We start from the raw sequence: 23,827 nt of genomic DNA, 5'->3' as shown, positions 1-23,827 counted from the left end.
TGAGGTGTTCTCACCTGTGGTGGGTACGGAGAGAAACAGGTGTCCCACTCCATCACTTTATACCCACAGATCTTGTCTTAGTCTCTAATTGATTCTGGAGCTTGTGGGCTTCCATGATGGTCTCTGCTTCTTTGCAGGGGTGGGGATAACAAGCATGGGTGGCCATCCCTAGCTGTATACATGGGATAAAGCATTTTAAACCCTGGCAGTCTCGTACCTGCAAAGGAGGTACACTTAACTACTGAACCATCTCCAGCCTAGAATCTGTTTTGTTTTTTGTTTTCCTACTGAAGGAAGAATGCTTTGGAAATCAAACTGTTGTAAATATTTGTATAATAGACAAGACTGCAAGGCCTCCTGAATCTTACAAGTTACTAGTAGAAGCTAAGACATTATTTGGTAGAAGATCATGCCTATATGGTATTTAATTTCTTTCCAATATTTTCAATAGGTTGCAGATTATATTCCTCAGCTAGCCAAGTTCAGTCCTGATTTGTGGGGTGTATCTGTTTGTACAGTAGATGGACAGAGGTAAGTTCATTTTAAATCTTTGAAACCCAACATTAAACCTTAAATTTAGACTTTGTAAAAGTAAGCATGAGATAGAAAGGTACATCTTTTAAAATGTAAATCCATATTAACATGACAGTTTCAAGGAGGTAAATGAGTATAGATTTTAATAAGATGCCTTAACTAAACTTGTAATTTTTATTGTGTGTGTGTTTTTTTGAAGGCATTGCATTCTTGGTTGTTTGGGTTTTGTTTTATTTTGGAATTGGCTTCATATAGCCCAAGCCTTGAACTTGTTTTGTAGCTATGGCTGGCCATAAGCTCCTGATCCTTCTGTCTCTGCTTCCCAAATGCTATGATACGTATGTCCCACTGTGCCTGCTGTCCTTATTTCAGTTTTCATCTGAATTTTAGACAAGTACCTACAGTTAATGTACAGTTATGTATTTGTTTAAGGAAAGAAGACTTAAGGCTTATTCAAACATGACATTGTTCTTTAATGAACTGACCACTAATTAAAGTTGTCTTCATTTTCAGGTTATCTTTGGTTGCTCGTATTATCTTTGTTCCTCTTGTTCCTGATATCACTCTCATAAAAGACCATGATCCATTAACCTTTATCATTATCAGTCATTTGCAAAGTGAAAGTGAGTTGCAAATCACAGGATTTTGATGAGTGCATGAAAACCATACTTGGGAAATCTTCATATTACAGGCCCAAGTGCTAACAAGTGAGGGTCCTCATAGAATTGTAAGGATAGTGAGATATAAAGGGCATATTCAAGAGAATGCTATGTCTAAAACCCTTGGAAACATGGTTAAATTCTGGAATATTTTTTTAAGAATGATTATAGGAAAGTTAGTTGTAAAGGTTTATTATCATATTTTAGTTTGGTTTTGTCAAAAGATATGTCATGAGGGCTGGAGAGATGGCTTAGTGGTTAAGCACTTGCCTGTGAAGCCTAAGGACCCCAGTTCCAGGCTCAATTCCCCAGGACCCACGTTAGCCAGATGCACAAGGGGGTGCATGCGTCTGGAATTCATTTGCAGTGGCTGGAGGCCCTGGCACGCCCATTCTTTATCTGCCTCTTTCTCTCTCTGTCTGTTGCTCTCAAACAAATTAAATTTTTTTTTAAATGCCATGAAAGAAAAAATATCAGTATTTTTCCCACTGAAAGTTTTAACTTAGAAGTATATTTTTTATTGTTATTTAATTTTAAAATTAAAATACAACTTAATATAAAATTATATACTACTCCTATGATATATATCTTCATTTTATATTTTTATCCTTTAAAATTTTTCTTTATTTACTTAAAGACTAGATCTCTCCATTGTATTTATTCCACGCTTGTCTGGAACTTATTTTGTAGCCAAGGCTGGCCTTGAGCTTGCCATCCTCATGCCTCTGCCTGTGAGTACTGGGATTATAGGAATGTGCCACCATGCCTGGCCCTACCTCAATTTTTTTTTTTTTAACACTGAATCATAGGAATTTAATTTGGGTCTTACTTTCCATTTCCACATCTATTCAGCTATAACTGGGTGGTACGAGGAGAGTAATTTATCTGCATAGTAATAATGATGACTAATAGATAAGTGTCAGCTTTATGAGGCTTATAAAACCTTTTCCACCTATTTGAAATTTTGATCTTGTCTATTTTCATTTGAAGTGTTTTTTTTTTTGTTTGTTTGTTTTTTACTTTTGTAATTTTCCTCAAGTACTTAACAATAAAAAAGCATACAGTTTAGCCATTTCCTTTGAAGATAAGGAGTCTGAGGCCCATGGTTGACATAAACACCTGGGTTCCTCTCTATGTCTAGTCTATTCTGCTTTTCCTTGTTACAGGCTCTGACTCTCATTTGGGCCCATAAGATGTATGAAACACTGTGTTGAATTAAGTGTTCAGCACTATCAAAGGATACAAAGAAATGAGATGACATGGCTTTTATCCATGGAGCAAATTCCAGTAGGGAGTAAGATTTCCATTTTTACTTGTTGAGTAATTATTTATCATGCAATGACAGTTTTGTTTTTTTTTTTTAATTTGGAGAAAATTACATGGAATGCATACACATGATTTCAGTCAAAACATTTTCTGTTTTCTAGTTTTTTAATGTAAAGGAGTCTGAAAGTTGACTTTGGATCTAGAATATGCATATATTTTTAAATTAAGATGTAACAAAATATACTTAAATCATTAAAAGTACTGTCAAGAGTTACAGTTGACGTAAGCATACATTTGTTAGGATATATATGCTATACTATACATAATATGTATTTATAGTCTATATTACTCACTGAAGCAAGGTGGCTTAATGTTCTTGACTTCTGAAGTCTCTGTTCACCTCTGCCTGGGGTAGTAATTAAAAGGGTACAATTTCACTGTGGTTTTTGCCATGAATTGAAGTAGCACCTGTGATTTATTGGGGCTTGTTTAGAGTACCTAATATATAATGGTAAATTAATATGAAGGTCTCTACCCTTCTGAGGCTTGGTTAAAATTGGGTTAGCCAGATTTATTTCATTTCCACATCTAAGGTACATGATGAAGAGAGTAGATTTTTGTTTATATGTATAATAATGATGACTCTTACTGTCAGCTCTGTGAGTCTTATGAAATTAGTGGCCACTTCTTCTAATGGGAATTGGTAGTAGAGGTGGCTCACGAGATAAGGCACTTCTAAGACAGGGTGTTAGAGAACAGTGTTGAATCTAAACTGAGCTCTGTTAACTTTTAAACTAGCCATGGTTAAACCATGACTTAAGGTTATGATTTTTAAAAATTAATTTCTAAAAGGCTTAGTTCACTGTACAATTGAATGAATACAGGTAGGAATAAGGAGGGCTATTTGATACCCTTTTTCTCAAAGAAAGATTTTCACATACCTGGTTTAGAACTGTTTTTCTATTGAGTATTATAAGCTATTTGCCAGTTTCTGTAGTGTTCTTAAATGTATTTAATATGCAAGCAACATTTCATGTATGGGAAAACGTTTTTACAAATTGCAATCAACATGTCAAAAGAGCAGGTACAATCGTACAGTGAACAATCTTAATTATTTTTTTTAACCTACTTTTAATAGGCATTCTATTGGAGATACCAAAGTTCCCTTTTGTCTTCAGTCTTGTGTAAAACCTTTGAAGTATGCCATTGCTGTTAATGATCTTGGAACTGAGTATGTGCACCGTTATGTTGGGAAAGAGCCAAGTGGATTAAGATTCAACAAACTGTTTTTAAATGAAGATGGTAAGAATTACCTACAAATTGGTTGGGAAAAAAATCTCATTTCTCTATATAAAGCTATGTAATTAAAACTTACAGAAGAAAATTAGTTTCTCCTTTTTTAAAATTTGCCAAGGGATTTCTATGAAATCTATGACATAATTTAATCACTTGCTTAAAAAAAACAGTGATTATTGCAGTCATCTCATGGCACAAGGGAGTGGAGTAGGGCATGAGAGCAAGGAATAACAGTTCCGCAGTGGGCATCATAGCAGCACACCTGCAAATCCCAGCCCGCACTCAGGAGGAGGGAGGGACAAGAGCTCAGGGTTCAAGTTATGTCACAAGTTTGAGAGGCGACTGGGCTACATGAGAATCTGACTTTTTTAAACTAAAAAAAAGAAAAGAACATCGCTTTAAGTGAGAACTCATGTTTAAATAAAAACAATAATTTAAAAAACAAAGGACAGAACTTCACTTTATAGCCACCTACAAGGAATACATGGGTACAGGGGAATTGACTCCAGGTCAGCAGGATTTGCAAGCAAGCATCTTTAACCACTGAACCATCTCCTGGCCCCAGCTTAATGTTTTAAAGGTTTATCTGTTTTTCCTTTAATCCTATATGTAATATTCCATTCCATGGACATCTTACCATGCTGTGCTAGCTTTAACAGGTTAGGTAGGAGCTTATTCATGAAGAAGTAAATCTCTGTCACAAGTAGAAATAATGCTTTTTGGTTCTTTGAGGTAGGGTCTTATGTAGCTTTAGCTGGCCTTGAACTCCAGATCCATCTGTTCCCTAATGCTGAGATTATAAATGCGCTCCACCACCCCTGATGGAATGGAAGTATGTTTTTACATAGAAATTTCTACTCTCCATAGAGTTTTGTGCTGTTATTTTTTCTACGCAATAATGGGAATGTAATCAGTTATTGCAGTCAGGTTCACAATGCTGATAGAAATCACCAAGAACAGCTTGTGGGGAAAACAGGTTTATTTTGACTGACAGGCTCGAGGGGGAAGCTCCATGTAGGCAGGGGAAACGATGGCATGAGCAGAGGGTGGACATCACCCCCTGGCCCACATAAGGTAGACAACAGGAATAGGAGAGTGTGCTAAACATTGACACAGGGAAACTGGCTATAACACCCATAAGCCTACCCATAACAATACATTGCCTCCAGGAGGCGTTAATTTCCATCAGGAGGGAATCTAGCATTCAGAACACCTAAGTTTATGAGGGACATCTGAATCAAACCACCACAGTTACACTTTGAAAATTCTACATATCTTAGTCAGAAGAGGTAGGATTAAGGATGAACTTAAAAGTTTGCTGTCAGGATGGAGTGTTCAGCACTGACTTCTCTATCACACCTTCCAGGGCTCAGGGTCCATTGCACAAGAGGTGGAGGAAAGAATTTTAAGATCCAAAGGGAGGGCAGGACTGCTTACGATTCATTCTGCCAGACACAAAATGACCTGGATATCGACCTTGCAGTACCTAGCACTACCTACACAGACCTTCATGATAGGAGGAAAAGATGATCACATCAAAATAAGAGAGAATGATTGAGTGGAGGAGGGGACATGATGGAGGCTGGATTTATGAGGGTTAAGTGGGGGTGGGAAGGGAAATGTCATGGTCTATAATTATAGAAGCTGTTTACTGTTAGGAAATGGAGAAGGCATAGAAAGTATAATGCAAGTCCCGTTATGTATATCATTTGAGTTGTATGTTGTTCTACGGTGTGTCAGTGGGTTATTCTTACGTAAGTACAAAAACGTTTTACAAAGCAAAATTGGGAACACACCAGATAATGCCTTTTTCAAAAGTCATCTTTATGTTAGTGATATTATTCAAGTACTTAATTATAGTATTTCATGAGCTTATATTCAATCATTACAACTCTGGCAGAGGTGCTATTTACAGATGGGGAGATGGAAACAGTGAAGTTGTTACTTGCCCAAGGTCATATAGTAAATGACAAGTAGGAAATTTGAATTTTTTTTTAACTTTGTACACTCTAATAAATCCACATTTAACAAAATGACTATTAAGATGGAATTTTAGATGTGAAGAATTTGCTTGCTATATAACTGTGTTCAAAGGATGCCCCCTACAAAAAGCACCTATGGATCAAAGAAAATGGTAGCAAGCATTTGAATTAATGCTATTGCTTTTATATTTTATAGATAAACCACATAATCCTATGGTAAATGCTGGAGCAATTGTTGTGACTTCATTAATAAAGGTAAAATGTTTTCATTTCCTTTTAACGTACTTAACTGTTTAAAATAACTAAGGCATAAGCATGAATCTTGGTTTGTTTATATAGGACTACAGAAAGTTTCCTGTTGTAATTAAAAAGTTAATCTTGTTATTTACAGTTAAATTGTTTACTTATTACAAAAATAAATGATGTGATAATTTCAAAGTTAGAATGAAAAATAGATGACTCATTGTAAATCAATGATTAGTTACGTCTTGACTTAAAGATTTGGTAGAGATTTAAGACATTTTCTGATTAGATGTGGAGGTTTTTCTTTTTGAAATTTTAATATTCTTTGTTTCTATTTGTTTTGCTTCTTCTAGAATGAATGAATGAATTAAAAGAATAAAAACATTTACTATGCAAATTTTTATCAGCATATGTAGGAGCAAATGTTCAACTAATTTGAGTTTAAGACAAAGTATTTCTGTTGAGTAGTCTTTAATTCTCATGAGCTGGAATCACAATTTTTATTTAAATTTGTTTCATTTGTTTTACTTAAATCATGCCATAAATTAATGAAATAAGGCTTCTTCCAATTATTAGGCTCTTTTTCTTATGTTTGCATTATGTGTTGACTTTAATGTTTATATTGCCTTAATAATTGGAAGTTCTTATGTTTTGAAATAAATATTTCAAAATGGTTCTATTATATGGTAGATTTTTACATTTATCACACAATATTAGATTTTTTTCCTCATTGTTCCATTTTAAATTTATAATTATGTGTTGCTATATTAAAGTAACTTTCATTTGTTTTGGGGCATTTATAAATTTTCTTTAGTAAACTTGTGCCTGTTTATTATTCCAAGATTAAATAATGTCTTAATTCCTGGCTTTTGTACGTGGGTGACTGGGCGGGTTACCTTGGCTACAGTAGGAATGTTCATGGATAAATTGCACACCTGACCAAATTTACAAAAATGTATCGATTTTGTATACAGGAATTGTAACTTTAATGGGTGTTATACCTTCATGAGGGGAATAAATGCATTTTAAAATAAAAGACTACTACTTTAACAACACAGTTTTTATTTCAGGGCAATGCTTTTGTTAAGCATTGGCTCACTCAATTCTTCTAACTAATAAAGTAGATACAAAAGGTTGCAAAAGTTTTTATTTTTCTTGTTGTAACATCTATTTATTCATGACTTTTGCATAAGAGAGTTGTTATTCTGAGGTGGAAAAATACTATTTTAGAAAATGATAGTGTACTTACATGCAAGGCACAGTCCTGCCTTTATGTAGCTTACATTGTAGTATGGCATATACCCAAGTAAAGGGGCCATGAAAATTAAACACAGTAAATGTTTTGATGAGAGAAAGCCTCATTAATAATTCAGATTTGAAAAGTAGTGTACATCAGAAATGAGGAGAGTTAATTCTACAGTGTGTTAAATCTTGATTTTCAAAAGAGTAGAATAGCCGGCTGTGGTGGCTCATGCCTTTAATCCCAGCAGAGGTAGGAGGACCATTGTGAGTTAGAGGCCACACTAAGACTACATAGTGAATTCCAGGTCAGCCTGGACTAGGGTGAAACCCTACCTTGAAAAATTAAAAAAAAAAAAAAAAGAGAGAGTAGAATAGTTTAAATGTTTTCAGATCTTTCCAGAAAAACATCTAATTACCATAATATTACACACATTTTAATGGGCTCCCTGGCCCTTTAAAGATGCTCCATGTTTCCTAGTTTAAGTACTCTTACATTGGAGAAAGATTAATATGGCACACCAGTAGTGTTTTCAAAAGAGGGTATCTGTAAATGATTAATAGAAGACTTCCTTAACTGCATGCAATTAAAAATCATTTTGTTTGAGTCATGTGTTTACTCAGCTACACTGAAATATTGCACGTGAGAACTGCATGTCTGGTCGTATCACACCATTTCATAAGTCTTTACATGTTCAGTCATAAGTCATAAACCACATCGATCCACGTTACAAACAGTGAAGGTGATGCAGACAACATCCATGCAGTTCAGTGCTCAATAGTGCAGAAACTTCATGGAGTCCTTGCATTTGCTAATTCGATCAGTGTTTTTAAATTTGTAAAACATTAAAATTTCCTGGCAGAGTGGGAAAGTGACTTTGGGATAGAGTTCAAATTTAAGGTTCATATTTAAACTTACTTTTGAGTTTTTGTTTTGTTTCCAGAGTATGTTTCACAAGTGTTACTGTTTTTTCTAACTGGATCTCATAAATAATAGAGGAAGAGGGTTGATACAACTTTTAACATTAAATGTACCAAAAAGTAAAATTTTCTTAGGACCTCTTAAAGAAAATTCAAAATGCATTTAATATCTGTGTGCAGTCTCTGCTGCTTTTGTATATTTATGAATTGGTAAACACTAGAAGTTGAGGTAATAGACATAGCCAATAGAGCCCAGTCTTCTTATGTTATAGGAAAGTGATATTGGATGGGTTGTAACCACAGTAGAATCTGGCTTTGAGATAGATCTAGATCTCTGATCTCTTAATATTCTCTCTGTTCATTGAAATTAACAGTGCCATATTTAACACAGGTGATTGCCATTTCACTTGGTGACATCATTGATTTTAGTATATATTGTCTAAAAAAGCATAAATACTGTGTCAGTTTTTAACTTGTATTGAAAGATACTGTTTTATTGGCTTAAAAGCTGCATTTACTTTTTTATAGGCATATGTGTTCATTCTTTGGACATTAGTCAGTGCCTGCTATCAATAAGGAAGCAGGCTTTTCCCAAGGAGCTTGTACTTGAGTGCCAACAGCATGAATATTTTACCATGTCTACTAGCTTAGTTCTTCTTTTGGTTGACTCTGAAGGCTGTTTGCAGGTTGTTTTTTTTTTTTCATTCAAAGTTTAGGGCTGTGTTATGGTGCCATTGCAACAAATCTCCTCATGTTACTCCTTCCCAAAAACCAGAAATTAAGTAGAGTCTTTAGTAAGACTCTTTATTTCATAATTTTGTAGTATTGATATTTTTTCCTTGTAGGATTGGTGGTGATCCTCAGGAAATGGGGGAAGAGGCAGAGCAAATGTTCAAAAGGATTAGCAGATTGTGGAAAAAAGGAGGATTTGGACAGAAGGAACCTGTTGCATAAATTCTTAACTACTAAGCTTATAGGAAAACTCCAATATTTAAAATTTTAAACAAAGCTATATAGGTAAATACCTTTTTAAAAACAAATGTCATTTTATACTTAAAATGCACATAATTACAAAAACATAAGGGTTGATTTCTTTGTTTTTTTTCTCTATGGCAGTTTACTAACTTTAAGGGAATACTTTTGTTGCAGTCTGTTGTATTTCATGATGATAATGTGTGATTTGCTTAATTTAAAGAACAAAACTAAAATTTGAAAGGAACATTTATGTTTAGATGAAACAGCATTATTCACATGTGTACATTACTTTTTCAGTTGTAGTGTAAAGTTGGGTGACTTAGGGTTAGGTAGGATAATGAGGGCAATATGCTGCAGAATAATTGTCAGTCCTGACTTGATTTTAGAAACAGAGTAAGCTATATGATCTTCTATGTTTATTTCCATTCCACTGGTAGTTTTCAGATTTTATTACTTGAAGTTTGATTTTTATTTTTAATCAGCAATATTTTTTAATTGAAAATAGGTGAGGTCTTACCTTTTTCTTTCTAAACAGTTAATCATACTAAATGAAAACTCATGACAAATGTTAACATGCATATAATGCTCTGTTTGTTCATGTTAGCAGTCTTGATGCCTGGACTGGGCACATTGGTGGAAGATAGGAGTATATTTATTAGTTTGTTTACTTCAGGGTTATATTAGCTGACAATTTGAGGGTTTTTTTTTTTTAATGAAGGGAAAGGTTTTTTTGCCAACTGAATTCATGTTTTGTTACTTTATATATTTCAGGTCAGTCTGTAAAAATACTGGGCCTATAACAACATTATTTTTTACCAGTTTAATCTATTTTTAGTTTTTAATATTAGTACTATTCAGCTTTGAAAGATGTTCTGTCGCATGATCTAACCCAAGAACACTTGTAAAATCATTTTCAGTTACCTTTTTCATTAGCTTGCAAGCCTCCTTTTTATGAATAGAATCAACTAAGTTTAAAATAACTCTTATTAATGCAGTTTTTAAATGAGTTATTTTGGCAGGTGTTTTTCTTGATAATTATGTGAATTAATTCATGAATATGTTATAAAGATAGAGTATAAAATACTCTAGCAGTTTATTCTTGTTAAAACTCAGTGCATTTTCGTTTTGACTTATTTACACTTTTCTTCAAAAAATGTAAATTCTGTAACTTAAAAAGCATGGTTGTAGAAGATAAATTTGTCCAACTTTCTTACATCAAGATCTTTTTACCTTTTACTAACAAACAACCTACTTGTTTTTATAAGACATTTGGTGAGGTGAGTGGATTAGAAATTATAGTAAATATATTTTCCCAATTTAGTTTTAAAAAACATTCCTATTGTGTTTACTGCAACTTTTGTAAATTTTTCAGAATTACATTAATACAAATAATATTTGTGTTGCATTGTTGAAACTAGATAAAATGTCCCTAGGTACATGCGGAATACAGGAGTAGGCAGTGACAGTTAAAGAGCGTTAATTTCCAGGTGTGTTTCCAGTTAGAAAACTAATTGTCTTTTGATGTAGGCAGCTTCCATTTTCCACAAGAAAGGGTGCACTGCTTCAGCTTGTACAACTTTGTGGGTGCCAACAAAAGACAGTATTTTGAAGTCCTGAAGCGAGTGGTATTGAAAATGTGAATTGTGTTAATAACTGATAATAAATTCTGTTGTATATACTAGATTGTTTGCAGTTTGAGGTTATCAACAAAAATGATGCAGAGCTTAAATAAGTCAGGTAATAGGAGCATTGCTGTGATATTTGAGGATAGATTACAATGTGACTTTGGCTTGTGATGAGGTCCACATAAAGAACTGAATGACAATTGCTGTAACAAAATCTCTTCTATTTTAATCTACTCATCTACTGTAAGCACGTTTTCACATGCATCTGTAAAAATTTAAACAGGAAGAGAATCTTAACCACATTGATTATAGTATTAAATACCAATTAGTATATCATCTACAATTATGATTTTAAGATGAAAAATGCTCACAAATACAATCTTGCAAAATAATGTGGAAAATTATTAATAAATTAACACCAACATTTTGCAATGAAAAGTTTAAATATAAACAAAATAGGCAGAATAGAATAACTGCCCTCCTTCCCCCCTTGCCTCTTCCAGCTGTGGTTACTATAGTATCTGCTTCAGCCCCTTCCACCATGCTACTCCTGAACAGTTGATTATCTGTTTGGTCTTTCTTTTCTTGGGGAGAGCACATTTACTTTAAGTTGTATGTGTAGTTTTTTTTCCTAAGCGTTATGTAAAGAAGCTTATTAGTGTAAGATTTTCAAAATTAAAAATAACAACCTGATGATGATTAGATGCTATCTATCTCTGAGTTACAGGAATTTTTCAAGAGATACAGTAGCAAATATCTTAGTGATTTAAGCCAAATGTCATTTCCATTAATTAATCTGTTGCCTGTACATTTAAATGGGGAAGTTTGGAAAGAGATAACACTTTAGTTCACATAATCATTCCGTGTTTTATTTTTCCCTATTAACCTAAATATGCCTAAGACATTTAAAAGCAGCCTAACAAAATATATAGCATCGAATAAAAATGATTTAATAAATACTGGTTTTTTTCTTAAAAACAACTTAAAAGCAAAACAATTAAACTTTATAATTTAGTAAGCCACAAAAATAGATGAAGCATGTTACCATAATTTAGAGTTGAATTGCTTTTTGTTTTTCTTTATATTAAATTTGACAGCTTAGCAAGGGAAACTTGTGTTAGTTTTACAGGGTACAGCAAAGGTCAGGGGATGAAAGTACAGTATAACTTGTTTATTTTACATTGATTAATTGTATAACAAGTAATTATCCACGTTACATTCCAGTACAAATACTGACATCCTTTTCCAAAAGTGGCTATTTTTTTTTCTTTTCCTTCTTTTTCTTTATGCTTCTAAGGTAAAAAGGTTTTGTGGCTTAAATGTTGTTACATATTTTACAGCATTAGGATCTATGGAATATTTTGACAACTGCAACCGTTCAATGAAGTTGGTAATTTCTTCTTTTAATTATTTTTCATTGAACAGCTTTGGAGAGTTACATTTCTACATTTTGAATTCTGGTATAAGAAAGCTTAAAATATGTCACAGAATATTTTAGAGAAATTGTGTACATAGGGATTACAATCTAGTTGTCGCTAAATTACCATCACTTAAATTTTGCTAATGTCTAATTTTGATGAAATAGTGTGATGTTCCTTCCATTTACTGGTTGTATATTTGTGGCGGCACATTTTTCTTAAATGTGTTGATTTGTAGGACTTGATATGTTATTGGCCATAAACTAATCTCATATAATGGCAAATGAACATGGCTTTTATTCAGCTAGATAATACTCTGCAATGGATTTTGCTCCATAACAATATTTTAAGGTATTATGCTTAGGAATTTTGAGTGTAGAAGTTAAATAATTTGCTTTTAAAATTGGTCATAAAATTATTTTATCTGAATCCTGTTTTAGAAGTTAGAGATGTATTGTTTCTATTGGGTGCATATCACCAATTAATACGTTTGATTTCAGATCTACAACTTACTGCTTTGTAAACTTCGTCGAGGTAAAATGAAACCATTTGGCTACTTGAACTGATCTACATTGCATAGGTTTTTTTCCTAATGACACTTGTAGATGACATGTCAGAAATAGAAGTGATGAAACAATACATCCTCCACACTCTGATTTGGCATAATGCTAAATACAATTGGAGCTACATTTTTTGGAGACAATGAAATATGTGGGTTTTTTTGTCCAAATATTGTTATGAAAAGGGAGAGATGCCAAGGGTAGAGCTTTGTCTATACTAGTCAAATGTACCTAGAGTGGCAGACACAGTAGAGCTTATAAAAAGAACAATCAGTTTTGTAGTAGAACTCATTTTTCTAACTCAATTAATATTAGTTTGAGGGCTTATTTTGTAATAGATTGTTCTTAATTTAAAAATTAAGATTCATATATTCTTAATTCTTATTTAAGGGTGAACTTTATTTTAAGTTCTTAAAAATGAAAATAATACATTTTAGCAGATTGAAAGATAAGGGATTTTCAAAGTAACTTGTATTCTGTGACTTTGGGCTAAATAAATATATACTTAAAATAAAGCATTCCCTTTGTAATTTTAATTTTTTTCTCAACATATGTATGTTAACATGTATAAAAGTTTAAATATTAAATTACCTTAGGAGGATCTCCTAGATGTAAAAGTACTAATGCAAGTGTATTAATGATAATGGTAGTTACTTGAATTTTTGTATTACATTAGCTTGAAACTGAACCATACTAGTGTCTATATTAACATTGTCATGTCTCTTATTTATTTGTAGCAAGGAGTAAATAATGCTGAGAAATTTGACTATGTAAGTACAATGTTGAAATCTATTTCATGCTTTATTCGTTAAGGATTTGGTGTTTAGTTACTAATACCTTGAATTTTGGTTTATAGGTGATGCAGTTTTTGAATAAGATGGCTGGTAATGAATATGTTGGATTCAGTAATGCTACGTGAGTGCAATTTGTGACTTGAACTTTTATAGTTGACCAGACTTAATAATAAAAAAAAAATAAATTACAGAATTATATTTTCTATGCTGTTTTGTTACTTTTCATATATACACATGCAGATGTATTCAGAATATTTGTTAGAAGTCATATGGTTCCCCCTTACTGTCTTCCGACTTCAGTGAATAAGTAAATACTTGAAATTTGGTCATCACAGGAAATGAATGATTTTTAAATTATCTGATAGGAACATTTAAATACAGTTCAGATCGTTTTAATAAAGGCTACATAGCTAGTCATAGAACCAGAAGAATCCAGAAATTTATCTCAAATTTCTGCATTTATTCAATTTGTTCTTTATAATATATCCTAACCTTATCTATCTGTGCCTGGATAACTTGACTTTTTACTTCAATTTTTTTTATATTCAAATTTATAGTCTGTAGAAAAGTTGAAAGAATATACAAGGGATAACTTGTTTTAAAACCTATATTCAGTCTCTTAATAATTTGTCTTGTCTTTCCTTTCTTTCTAGATAGCTAAAATATGTATATGTCTGCACACCTGTATATACATATATGTAACTATAGTTGTACCCAGGTTTTTTCAGAATTACGTGAAGTTGTGTTGAAGGCATCATTGCACTTCACCTTTAAAGCACCCAGCATCATACATATCCTAGCCTACATGCTACATTACCAATAACATACTTAAGAGTGTTAACAGTATTTTGTTGTTGCTGTTGTTTTGTTTTGTTTTTCAAGGTAAGTTTCACCCTCGTCCAGGCTGACCTGGAATTCACTATGTAATCTCAGGGTGGCCTTGAACTCACAGCAATCCTCCCTCCTCTGCTTCCTGAGTGCTGGGATTAAAGACCTGTGCCACTACACCCAGCTTGAGTGCTAACAATTTTTAAAACATATTATTAATAATATATGTGAATGTCCCCAATTGGCTTTTGAATGCCTTTCGCAGCTTTTATGGCGTGTGTGTGTGTGTGTGTGTGTGTGTGTGTGTGTGTGTGTGTGTGTGTGTGTATAGTTTAGGAGCTAGTCAAATTCAGACATATTTCACTGTTATTTTTGTCTGTTTACAATAGAATAATCCCCCTGCTCTATACCATTGCCTTAAAAGTTTCTTCAAAGTTTTGGTGCTTTTTTTGTTTGTTTTTGTTAGTTTATTTATTTTGACGAGTTCACACCACTTATAGGTATAAGAAAACTTTCTTTGAAGAACAAGATGGTAAAAATAATTAGGTTTTTTGGCCATTACATCTACTAGTTCTACTGCTCATCAGCCTTGACTGTCTTTTCCAAGAAGACTTGTACAAATTGTATATGGCATTTTTCTGTGCATTCAATAAAAGATTTGTTGTTGATTTTTTTTTTCTTTAAGTATGGCAAGTTGGACCTGGTGGTATAGACAGTTCTAAAATCCCAGTTATTCAGAAAATAGGGATGAAAATGGCAAGTTAAATGTGTGTCCAGGCTGTAGAGGAATTTAGGTCCAGCCTGGACAATTTAGCAAGGCCCTGACTCAAAATAGAAAATAAAAATAGGGTCTGGGACTACAGTTCAGTGATAGAACAGTTGTCCAGCATGCCTGAGGCCCTGAATTCTGTCCTGAACACTGGAAAGCGAGAGTTAAGAATTTTACAATATCCATTTTGATTTTTCTGACCATACAAGTGTTAAAATGTACAGAAACCGAACTCTTTAATGTACTGTGTTTCATCTACTGTTGGCAGGCGCCTGCCCTCATAGGTTGATCTCAAATGTAGTACAAATCAGTTGATATACATAAAACTTCTTATTTCTTTTCAGACCTCCCTAGGGACCCCTGTCCCTTGGGTGATCCTCCTCTCTGCAGCCATGTTAGACTCCAGGCTTTGTGCCAGCCATCACCCTGTCTTTCATGCTTCCATGAGTTTGAAGGACTTAACCAAATGCTTGCATGTCCATGCCTGTCACCACAGCTTAACTTCAGGCTCTCCTTAGCTCACATCTCAGTCATTTTCTACATCACTCACATTTCTCTTTCACTTTGCCAGACTGATATCAATAAAGATCTGACAAGGTGAAGCTTTCAATTTTTGTTTTGGTGCTTATTTTTAAAAGTTTGGTCCTAGCCTCTGCTAGTTTGCTGTTCGTCCATTCTTACCCATGTACCATTTCCTTCACATATCAGTCTTTGCTGTTGGCACTGAGTTCTGTCTACCTTTCATATTTTTTGTAACTTTGTTATTACCTTACGGAATTTGACACTGTTAATCCAGTGAGTCTGATAGGATTAATTTTATATGGACCTACCCTGAAATTTCTATCAGTTCCGATTAACAGTTGATTGTATTTTGGGGGTTCTGCAAGTTTTCAATATATTTTAATAATGGAATGTTTGGGCATTTTTATATTTGTTCCTTTTGTTTGTAAAGTATGACGTTTTAAAATGGCTCTGGGTTCATTTCAGTACTTTGGTAGCTGAGAACATTGGGATTTATCCATTAAAGATATATGACCCAAGTCTATAACTAGCCTGTTGATAGAATTGAGCTCAGCATCCCTCTTAGTTCAATGTTCTTTATTCTTAATATACTTTGTTAAACAAAAGAACAAGTTAAACTAAAGAACAATCAGGCTGTTAGAGAAAGTAAAGTGATTTTGTATTTTTTTTTTTTTCCTTTTAGGTTTCAGTCTGAAAGAGAAAGTGGAGACCGCAATTTTGCAATAGGATATTACTTAAAAGAAAAGAAGGTTTAAAAATTTTTATTTCTATTTCAAATTAATTTTGTTTAATACATTGTGATGACATGCTAAGAACTTAATGGTCTTTACTTTAAGGTAAAAAAATCTTTGCAGAGCACTTTTGAGTTAATATTAACAAATTATTAATGCTAATAGTGATTTGTGTCCATCTGATAGTATTCAAATATTTTCCTAGTTATATTAATACAAAGTCTGCTTGAAGAATATTGAATTTTTAAGGAAATATGACATTATTAATGAGCCTTGGTTTTATTTTTTTATTGTATTATTTTTTTAATTTATTTGAGAGCGACAGACACAGAGAGAAAGACAGATAGAGGGAGAGAGAGAGAATGGGCGCGCCAGGGCTTCCATCCTCTGCAAACGAACTCCAGACGCATGCACCCCCTTGTGCATCTGGCTAACGTGGGACCTGGGGAACCGAGCCTCGAACCGGGGTCCTTAGGCTTCACAGGCAAGCGCTTAACCGCTAAGCCATCTCTCCAGCCCTTATTTTTTTAAATACTAAATGACTGGTCCACTAACTTGCTCTATGAGTTATGAATAAGTTTATCATTGCCAAATTCAAATTTAAATTTTTGCTGCATTCCTTATTTTATGCTTTTGCCCTTTAGTGGGGTCTATACTAGTTCTCAAAATGAAAGATTGTGGTACTTTTTAAAGTTAGACTTGATATATCTTGATTGTGTGTGTATTTTTTCTGTTTGCTTAATCTTCCATTGCCCTCCTGCTTTTACAGTGTTTTCCCGAAGGTACAGACATGGTTGGAATACTTGATTTCTATTTCCAGGTAATCTTTTCTTATTGTATGAATGATATAAATGGGGATTTTAAAGTTTGGAAAATATGGAAGACTCTGAAGCCATGACTCTAGGCCATGAGGAAATGCAACTTTTATCTCCTAAAAATTCACACCTTGGAATGAAACTGGGAAAAGTGCCTGAAAACATTTATGAAAGATGATACAAAATTCTAGGAATTGGTTTCTCCTGGTTATAAACTGAACTCTGATTCTTAGCTTTATTATTTTTGCTGGGGGAAAGCTATTTGTTTCTTTATCTGAAGGCTTGTGTTCAGCTTTTGAAAGTGTCAGTTTTCCCAGCTGACTTGCTTTCTTTTGTAATCTTTGTGATTTTCTCTGTGCTGGCTTAATTGGTGCTTAGAGTAACTGCTTAGCACATTCCTTCCATGTCATGTGGTATGGTGTTTCTCTGTACTCAGTATTCATGGGTGTCAGGGAACTGCCAATATAAAATTTGCCTTATGTAGACCTCTCAAAATTCAAGCTCTAGCCTTTCCCACCTGTTAGTCATATGATCTAACTTCATGTGTTGAGCCCAGGTTTCATTATCTAGCAATGGACTTGATTACACTGAAAATAACATGTCGTGATATGTATGAACTTGAATCCTTAAAAAAAAAAAAAACACATGAAATGTAGCATTTTACCCTTCTATATGATAACTTTTATTTGTTCCCTAGCAGATAGAAATTTTCTGTGGTTTAAGTGCTTACTAATCTGTTGTGGAATTTCTGTTTTTCAATGCAAAAATCAAGTGACAGCTATGGAGGTGTTATTCTTTTTGGGGGAGATGGGGGCCAGGGTCTCACCTCTAGCCTAGGCTGATTTGAAATTCACTATGTCTGGAATTCACTATGTCATCTCAGGGTGGCCTTGAACCAACTTGCAGTGTTCCTCCTACCACTTCCTCCCAAGTGCTGGGATTAAAGGTGTGTGCCACCATGTCTGGCTTTTTTTTTTTTTTTTAACAGATGCTACTTGTAGCTAAGTGTAGCAGCTGCATTCTCATTGCTGGGACACTCAACCAGAAGCATTGTATGGGAGATGTGGTTTATTTCAGTTGTAACGGTTTCAAGGGGAAGCTTCCTCATGGTGGTGGAAGCTGACTGACCACATCACAGATTCACAGGCACATTCACAGTAGAGAGAGAACAGCAAGCATGTTCTGGCTCTGAACGTGATTCATCAAACCCAACCCCAGCAACACATCTCTAGGAAGGCTCGTTCTCTCAGATCCCCCACCAACTGGGGGCTAAGTAGAAAGCTTAATCTAGCGTAATAACAAAGGCCTGAGTCTTCGAGGGTCACTTACACTCAAACATCACCAGAAAAGCTTTTTATGGGGGGAGGGGAGGCAGGTAATGTGTGTCTCAAGTGTGTGCCATGGCACTTACAGGGTGGTCAGAGGACAATCCTGAGTATGCTTACACTTGCCATCTTGTTTGAGGGTTTTTTGTTCACCACAGTGTTTGCCAGACTAGCTTGCCCACACACAGTTTTTTCTCCCTATTTTGTTTGCTGTTAATTAAAATTATGGAAGTTGGGCTGGAGAGATGGTTCAGCAGTTAAGTCACTTACCTGCAAAGCCTAACAACCCAGGTGTGATTCCCCAGTACCCACATACAGCCAGATGCACAGTGACACGTGCCTCTGGAGTTCATTGGCTGTAGCAGCTGGAGGTGCTAGGACTTAAGTTTTAGGGGTAATTTTGGGTTTGATGTGGTAAATTGCTTCTATTACTGATACTACTTTTGTAGTACTGAGGTTTGAAACTAGGGGTTTGTACATGCAAAGCAAGCATTCTACCATTACATTAAGTCCTCAGACTTTGATTTTACTATTTTTATTATTTAACTGCAAAATTTTCATCCTTTCTGGGCTTTCTCTTATTTTAATTTATCATAATACATACATTGTTTATAATAAATATCCACAAATACTAGTAAGTGAATACTAAGAGGGTCACATAGTGGGTTCAGGGAACAGCCACACTAGAGCTGTCTTACAATGTTCTTCCTGCTTGGCCTCTCTAGGCAGTGTGTAAATTGAGATGCTGGCTTTGCCATAGGAGTGTTAGATATCTTAGCCTTTTCTCCCCTTCATGGTCACTTCTCATGTACTAGCTCGTTGTCATGAGACTGATGTGTGTTGCTTTGTCTTAATATATTTATTTCTTCCCTACGGTATTAAAATAATATGTATAACCCTTTCTTGGTTCATAAGTGTGGTGATTGGTTGTTCATGCCATAATATGACATGTACCTCTCACAAACCTTATCATGTTGGCGTATTTCCACTTGAGGTAGCACAAGATAATATGAGTAAAGTAAAGAAAGTAATGTGTATGTAATTGACAGAAAGCATTAATATATAAGCAGTTTGAGTATCACAATAAGCAAAGCTTAATACTTAGGGCCTGGCTCTTTCTAATAGAATTGTATTAGAAAACACTAAATCTGGACAAGTCCAGAGAAATCTTAAGTAGTAAGTGTCAAATGTCATCAAGTTACTGAAAAATTATCCTTTTGAAAAAAATACCAAATAAAATAAATTCCCTTAGATATCAACTGTAATATTGAAAATACCATGAACCTAAAGGTTCAAAAATCCAAATTTATCTGTTTTAGCTATGTTCCATTGAAGTGACTTGTGAATCAGCAAGTGTGATGGCTGCAACATTGGCTAATGGTGGTTTTTGTCCAATTACTGGTGAACGAGTACTTAGTCCTGAAGCAGTTCGAAATACACTGAGCTTGATGCATTCCTGTGGCATGTATGACTTCTCGGGGCAGTTTGCTTTCCACGTAAGTGATTTTTAGTCTTAATTTCATCTGGCAAGGATGTATGCAGACTAGTGCTTTAAAAAATACAATTTGAGGGCTGTGGAGATGGCTTAGAAGTTAAGTGCTTGGCTGTGAAGCCTAAGGACCCTGGTTCAAGGCTTGATTCCCTAGGACCCATGTTAGCCAGATGCGCAAGGGGGCGCATGCATCTGGAGTTTGCAGTGGCTGGAGGCCCTGGTGTGCCCATTCTCTCTCTCTCTCTCTCTCTCTCTATCTTTCTCTCTCTGCCTCTTTCTCTCTCTGTCTCTTTCTCTCTCTGTCTGCCACTCTCAAATAAATAAATAAAAGTGAACCCCAAAATTTTTTTTAAAAATGCAATTTGAATTTAAGCTGTACTGGATTTTTTTTTTTTTTGAGAAAGGCTTATTTTCAACGTTAATTGGTTACAAATTCGTAAGGGATAGCATTAAACAGTGTACCAAATGTCCTTAAAACCTTGGAAGCTTAATTTATAGAATCTCTTCATGTCTGCTTTTAAGATATTTCATGATACAAGGTTAGTATAGACTTTCTCTGCTTTTCCTTGTTAATGTGTAGCATCATGGTGGTTACATACCTCAAGGATTTCTTAAACTTACAAATGCATACATGTGATATTTAGTATATTTGGTTATAGCAGTTGATATTGTAAACAACTCAAAAAGTATATTGAAATTTTCAAATGTACTTTTCTCAGTTGTTTATTTGGCACTGGTGAAACATGTAGGCATTTATCACTTGATCCTGCTCTTGTAATGTTATGCCCCCAAAATTGAAAAACCTTTTTTTTTTTTTTACAATTTTGAATTATAGTAAAACAAATGGATTTAATGTCATTCATCACTTAGTTTGAATAATTCTTAATACATGATCAATGTTGTTTCTTCTAAGGATATACCTACTCTTCCCATCTTGTTATATTCCTCTGTGGAAGTCTAAATAATAGTAACACATAGCACAATCATTATTGTATATAAAAATTTAACTGTTGCATATGAGATTATTTATGTTATGCAGATTTTCTGTGTTATTTTATGAACTATAGTTTTATTTTATATTTTTTGGCCTGTGATGCACCATCCATTGTGATTGGTCATGTTTCCCTTTTACTTTATAAGTCTCCTGTCTCTCTGTTATTTTGGCTGGAAAAAATTTTTTATCCTGTATATTGTTAAATATACATCGTATTTTAAAATGTTTACATGCATGTCTCTTGTATTAAATTATTTTCAGGTTGGTCTTCCTGCAAAATCCGGAGTTGCTGGGGGCATTCTGCTAGTTGTTCCAAATGTCATGGGCATGATGTGCTGGTCTCCTCCTCTTGACAAGATGGGCAACAGTGTAAAAGGAATTCACTTTTGTCATGTAAGCATAGTTTCTTAATGAAAAGAGAAGTCAGGGCTGGAGAGATGGCTTAGCGGTTAAGCGCTTGCCTGTGAAGCCTAAGGACCCCGGTTCGAGGCTCGATTCCCCAGGTCCCACGTTAACCAGATGCACAAGGGGGCGCACGCGTCTGGAGTTCGTTTGCAGTGGCCAGAGGCCCTGGCGCGCCCAGTCTGTCTCTCTCTATCTGCCTCTTTCTCTCTCTGTGTCCATCGCTTTCAAATAAATAGAAATAAACAACAAAAAAAAAAATAAAAAAAAAAAAAAAAAGAAAAAAAAAAGAAAAGAGAAGTCATATAAATTGAATGATCCAACGAGTTCTCCTTTTTACTAATTTGTGAAAAGTTTTTGACTCTTGATCAAAAAGACCAAGGCCCATAGCTTATCTGGGCCGGTTAATGGTGGCATTGGAAATTATTGTAAAGGCAGTTTGTTGCCTCTACAAACCAGGTCCCATGTAATTATTATTGTAGAAAACTATGTTTGATGCTTATGTATTAATTTTCATGGTTATAATTTGTTTTTAATTCTTAAGAGCCCAACAAAAATTAAAAATTAAAACACAAACATTTTAGGAATTGGCTTTTTCATGTTATGCAGAGTCAACATGAAGTCTTTTTGAGGAAATACAGAATAAAAAAAGATGGGGGCTGGAGAGGTGGCTCAGTGGGTCAAGTGCTTGCCACACAAGCATGACAACTTGAGGAGATCCGCAGCTCCCACATAAGTTACGGGGAGTAGCAGCATGTGCCAGTCTAATCCCAGCGCTCATACTGAAATCCCTGAGGCAAGCTGACCAGCTAATCTAGCCCAGTCAGTGAGCTGAAAGTTCAGGGAGGAGATCCAGTCTCCAAAAGTAAGATGGAGGGCTGTAGAAAAGGCTTAGTGGTTAAGGTGCTTGCCTGCAAAATCAAAGGACTCAGGTTCAATTCCCCAATGCTCATGTAAAATAGATGTACAAGATGGCATGTGTATCTAGAGTTGACTTGCAGTGGTTGGAGGGCATTGGCATGCCCACACTCTCTTTCTCAAATAAAATAAATAAAAAGTAAAATGGAGAGCAGTTGAGTAAAACACCCAACATGGACCTCTGGTCTACACATACATTGTGTGTGTAACTACACCTGCACACATGTCTGGACCTACACATATGAACAAACATACACATACATACTTGACACACACAAATGGTAGTGAATTTTTTACATCCTTAATGATATTTTAACTTATCTTTATTATCACTTGGTTCTTATTGTTCCACCTTTGGCAGGGTCCGTGTTGAGTACCATAACATTTTTGTAGATTTTTTTCAATTCTGGTCCATTTTTCAGTCTTTAGCTATTTATAAAATCTAGAGAATGACATTGTGTTGCATATGAAGTAATTCACAATAGATTATAACCCAAATATATATTTAAGTTGAGTGGTGTTTCTAGTTATTTTATATAACTATAACATGTGGCTTGTTATTATAAACACCGTTTTGTAAAAAATAAAAATTATACAATTAGAGTGGCTGAGCCTTAGGATCGTGTGAGTACAACTTACTGGAATTTGAATCTAACCTGACTTCAGTGTTCTTCCTGATACATTGTGGTGTTTGAGAGCCTACAGTGGTGGTTCTATAAAACCATAGTCAAGCTAGACTGTATAAGCAGTTTGTTAAAATATGAGTAGTAAGTGAGTAGGCAGTTTTTTATACATATTCTTTACAACTCTTCTTACAGGATCTTGTTTCTCTGTGTAATTTCCATAACTATGATAATTTGAGACACTTTGCAAAAAAACTTGATCCCCGAAGAGAAGGTGGTGACCAAAGGGTAAGCTAAATTTTTCTTCTGCATTATTCTTTTAATAGAAAATGAGATCCATTTGTTTAAATAAAACTTAAGGTTGTTAGTGGTCTCCTGTGTTTATCAGTCACAAGTGAGTGTAAGTATATGTTGATCTTTTAATCCTGGGTCACTAGTCCATAGATAAATGTACACGTAGTTACCCGAGGGCAGGGTTGTTTTTCTGATGATTTATACAAGAGTTTTAGAACTGGTTTTGTTAAAAGATATTGGAAGGTGTTCTATTCTGTAAGTCCTATGAGAAAGTTGTTTTAACTATTAATATTTGTCGATTATAATTCTGAATTTAAAGTACTTGCCTTCTTTGTGGATGAATATGTGAATGAAAACATATTTAGTATAGAACCTTATGAAACCTCAAACATTTTAAAGGGCACTGTAGACACAGTCCTCTTTCTGTTACTGTAACAAGTGTTTACTGACATGAAAGTGACAATTTTAAGTACTTCCATGCTAATACCCTAAGTCTTGTTGAGTGCCACTGTGTGTGGTTTCTTATTATTACGCATTGACATTTTGCTTTCAGTGCTAGTATTAAAAATCAGACTTAAGTATTGGTCTCTGTAGTTTTTTGT

The 23,827-nt window shown here is 34.5% G+C and overlaps 1 protein-coding gene and 1 non-coding gene across 4 annotated transcripts in view; both read left to right on the top strand.

The window, feature by feature from the left end:
* Positions 1-23,827, top strand: part of Gls (glutaminase) — a 72,706-nt gene that overhangs the window by 21,127 nt on the left and 27,752 nt on the right. For 2 of the 3 annotated variants that reach the window (XM_045147897.1, XM_045147899.1), the window contains exons 5-14: positions 452-531; positions 3,598-3,761; positions 5,934-5,992; positions 13,456-13,488; positions 13,575-13,633; positions 16,314-16,380; positions 17,132-17,182; positions 19,822-19,998; positions 21,250-21,381; positions 23,127-23,219. In XM_045147897.1, coding sequence (XP_045003832.1) covers positions 452-531; positions 3,598-3,761; positions 5,934-5,992; positions 13,456-13,488; positions 13,575-13,633; positions 16,314-16,380; positions 17,132-17,182; positions 19,822-19,998; positions 21,250-21,381; positions 23,127-23,219 — 915 coding nt within the window. Of the gene's footprint in view, positions 1-451; positions 532-3,597; positions 3,762-5,933; positions 5,993-11,364; positions 12,127-12,658; positions 12,693-13,455; positions 13,489-13,574; positions 13,634-16,313; positions 16,381-17,131; positions 17,183-19,821; positions 19,999-21,249; positions 21,382-23,126; positions 23,220-23,827 lie in introns of those variants that run through there. The other variant, XM_045147900.1, reaches the window with a different exon arrangement.
* Positions 19,398-19,497, top strand: LOC123460552. Its single transcript, XR_006637091.1, has one exon. It is a non-coding gene; the product is annotated as a small nucleolar RNA U13 (small nucleolar RNA).

This window comes from Jaculus jaculus, chromosome 4, assembly GCF_020740685.1.
Source record: "Jaculus jaculus isolate mJacJac1 chromosome 4, mJacJac1.mat.Y.cur, whole genome shotgun sequence".
In the NCBI taxonomy this organism is placed as follows: domain Eukaryota; kingdom Metazoa; phylum Chordata; class Mammalia; order Rodentia; family Dipodidae; genus Jaculus; species Jaculus jaculus.
Note: the sequence above shows the minus strand (reverse complement) of the source record. Positions and strands in the feature narration are given on the sequence as shown.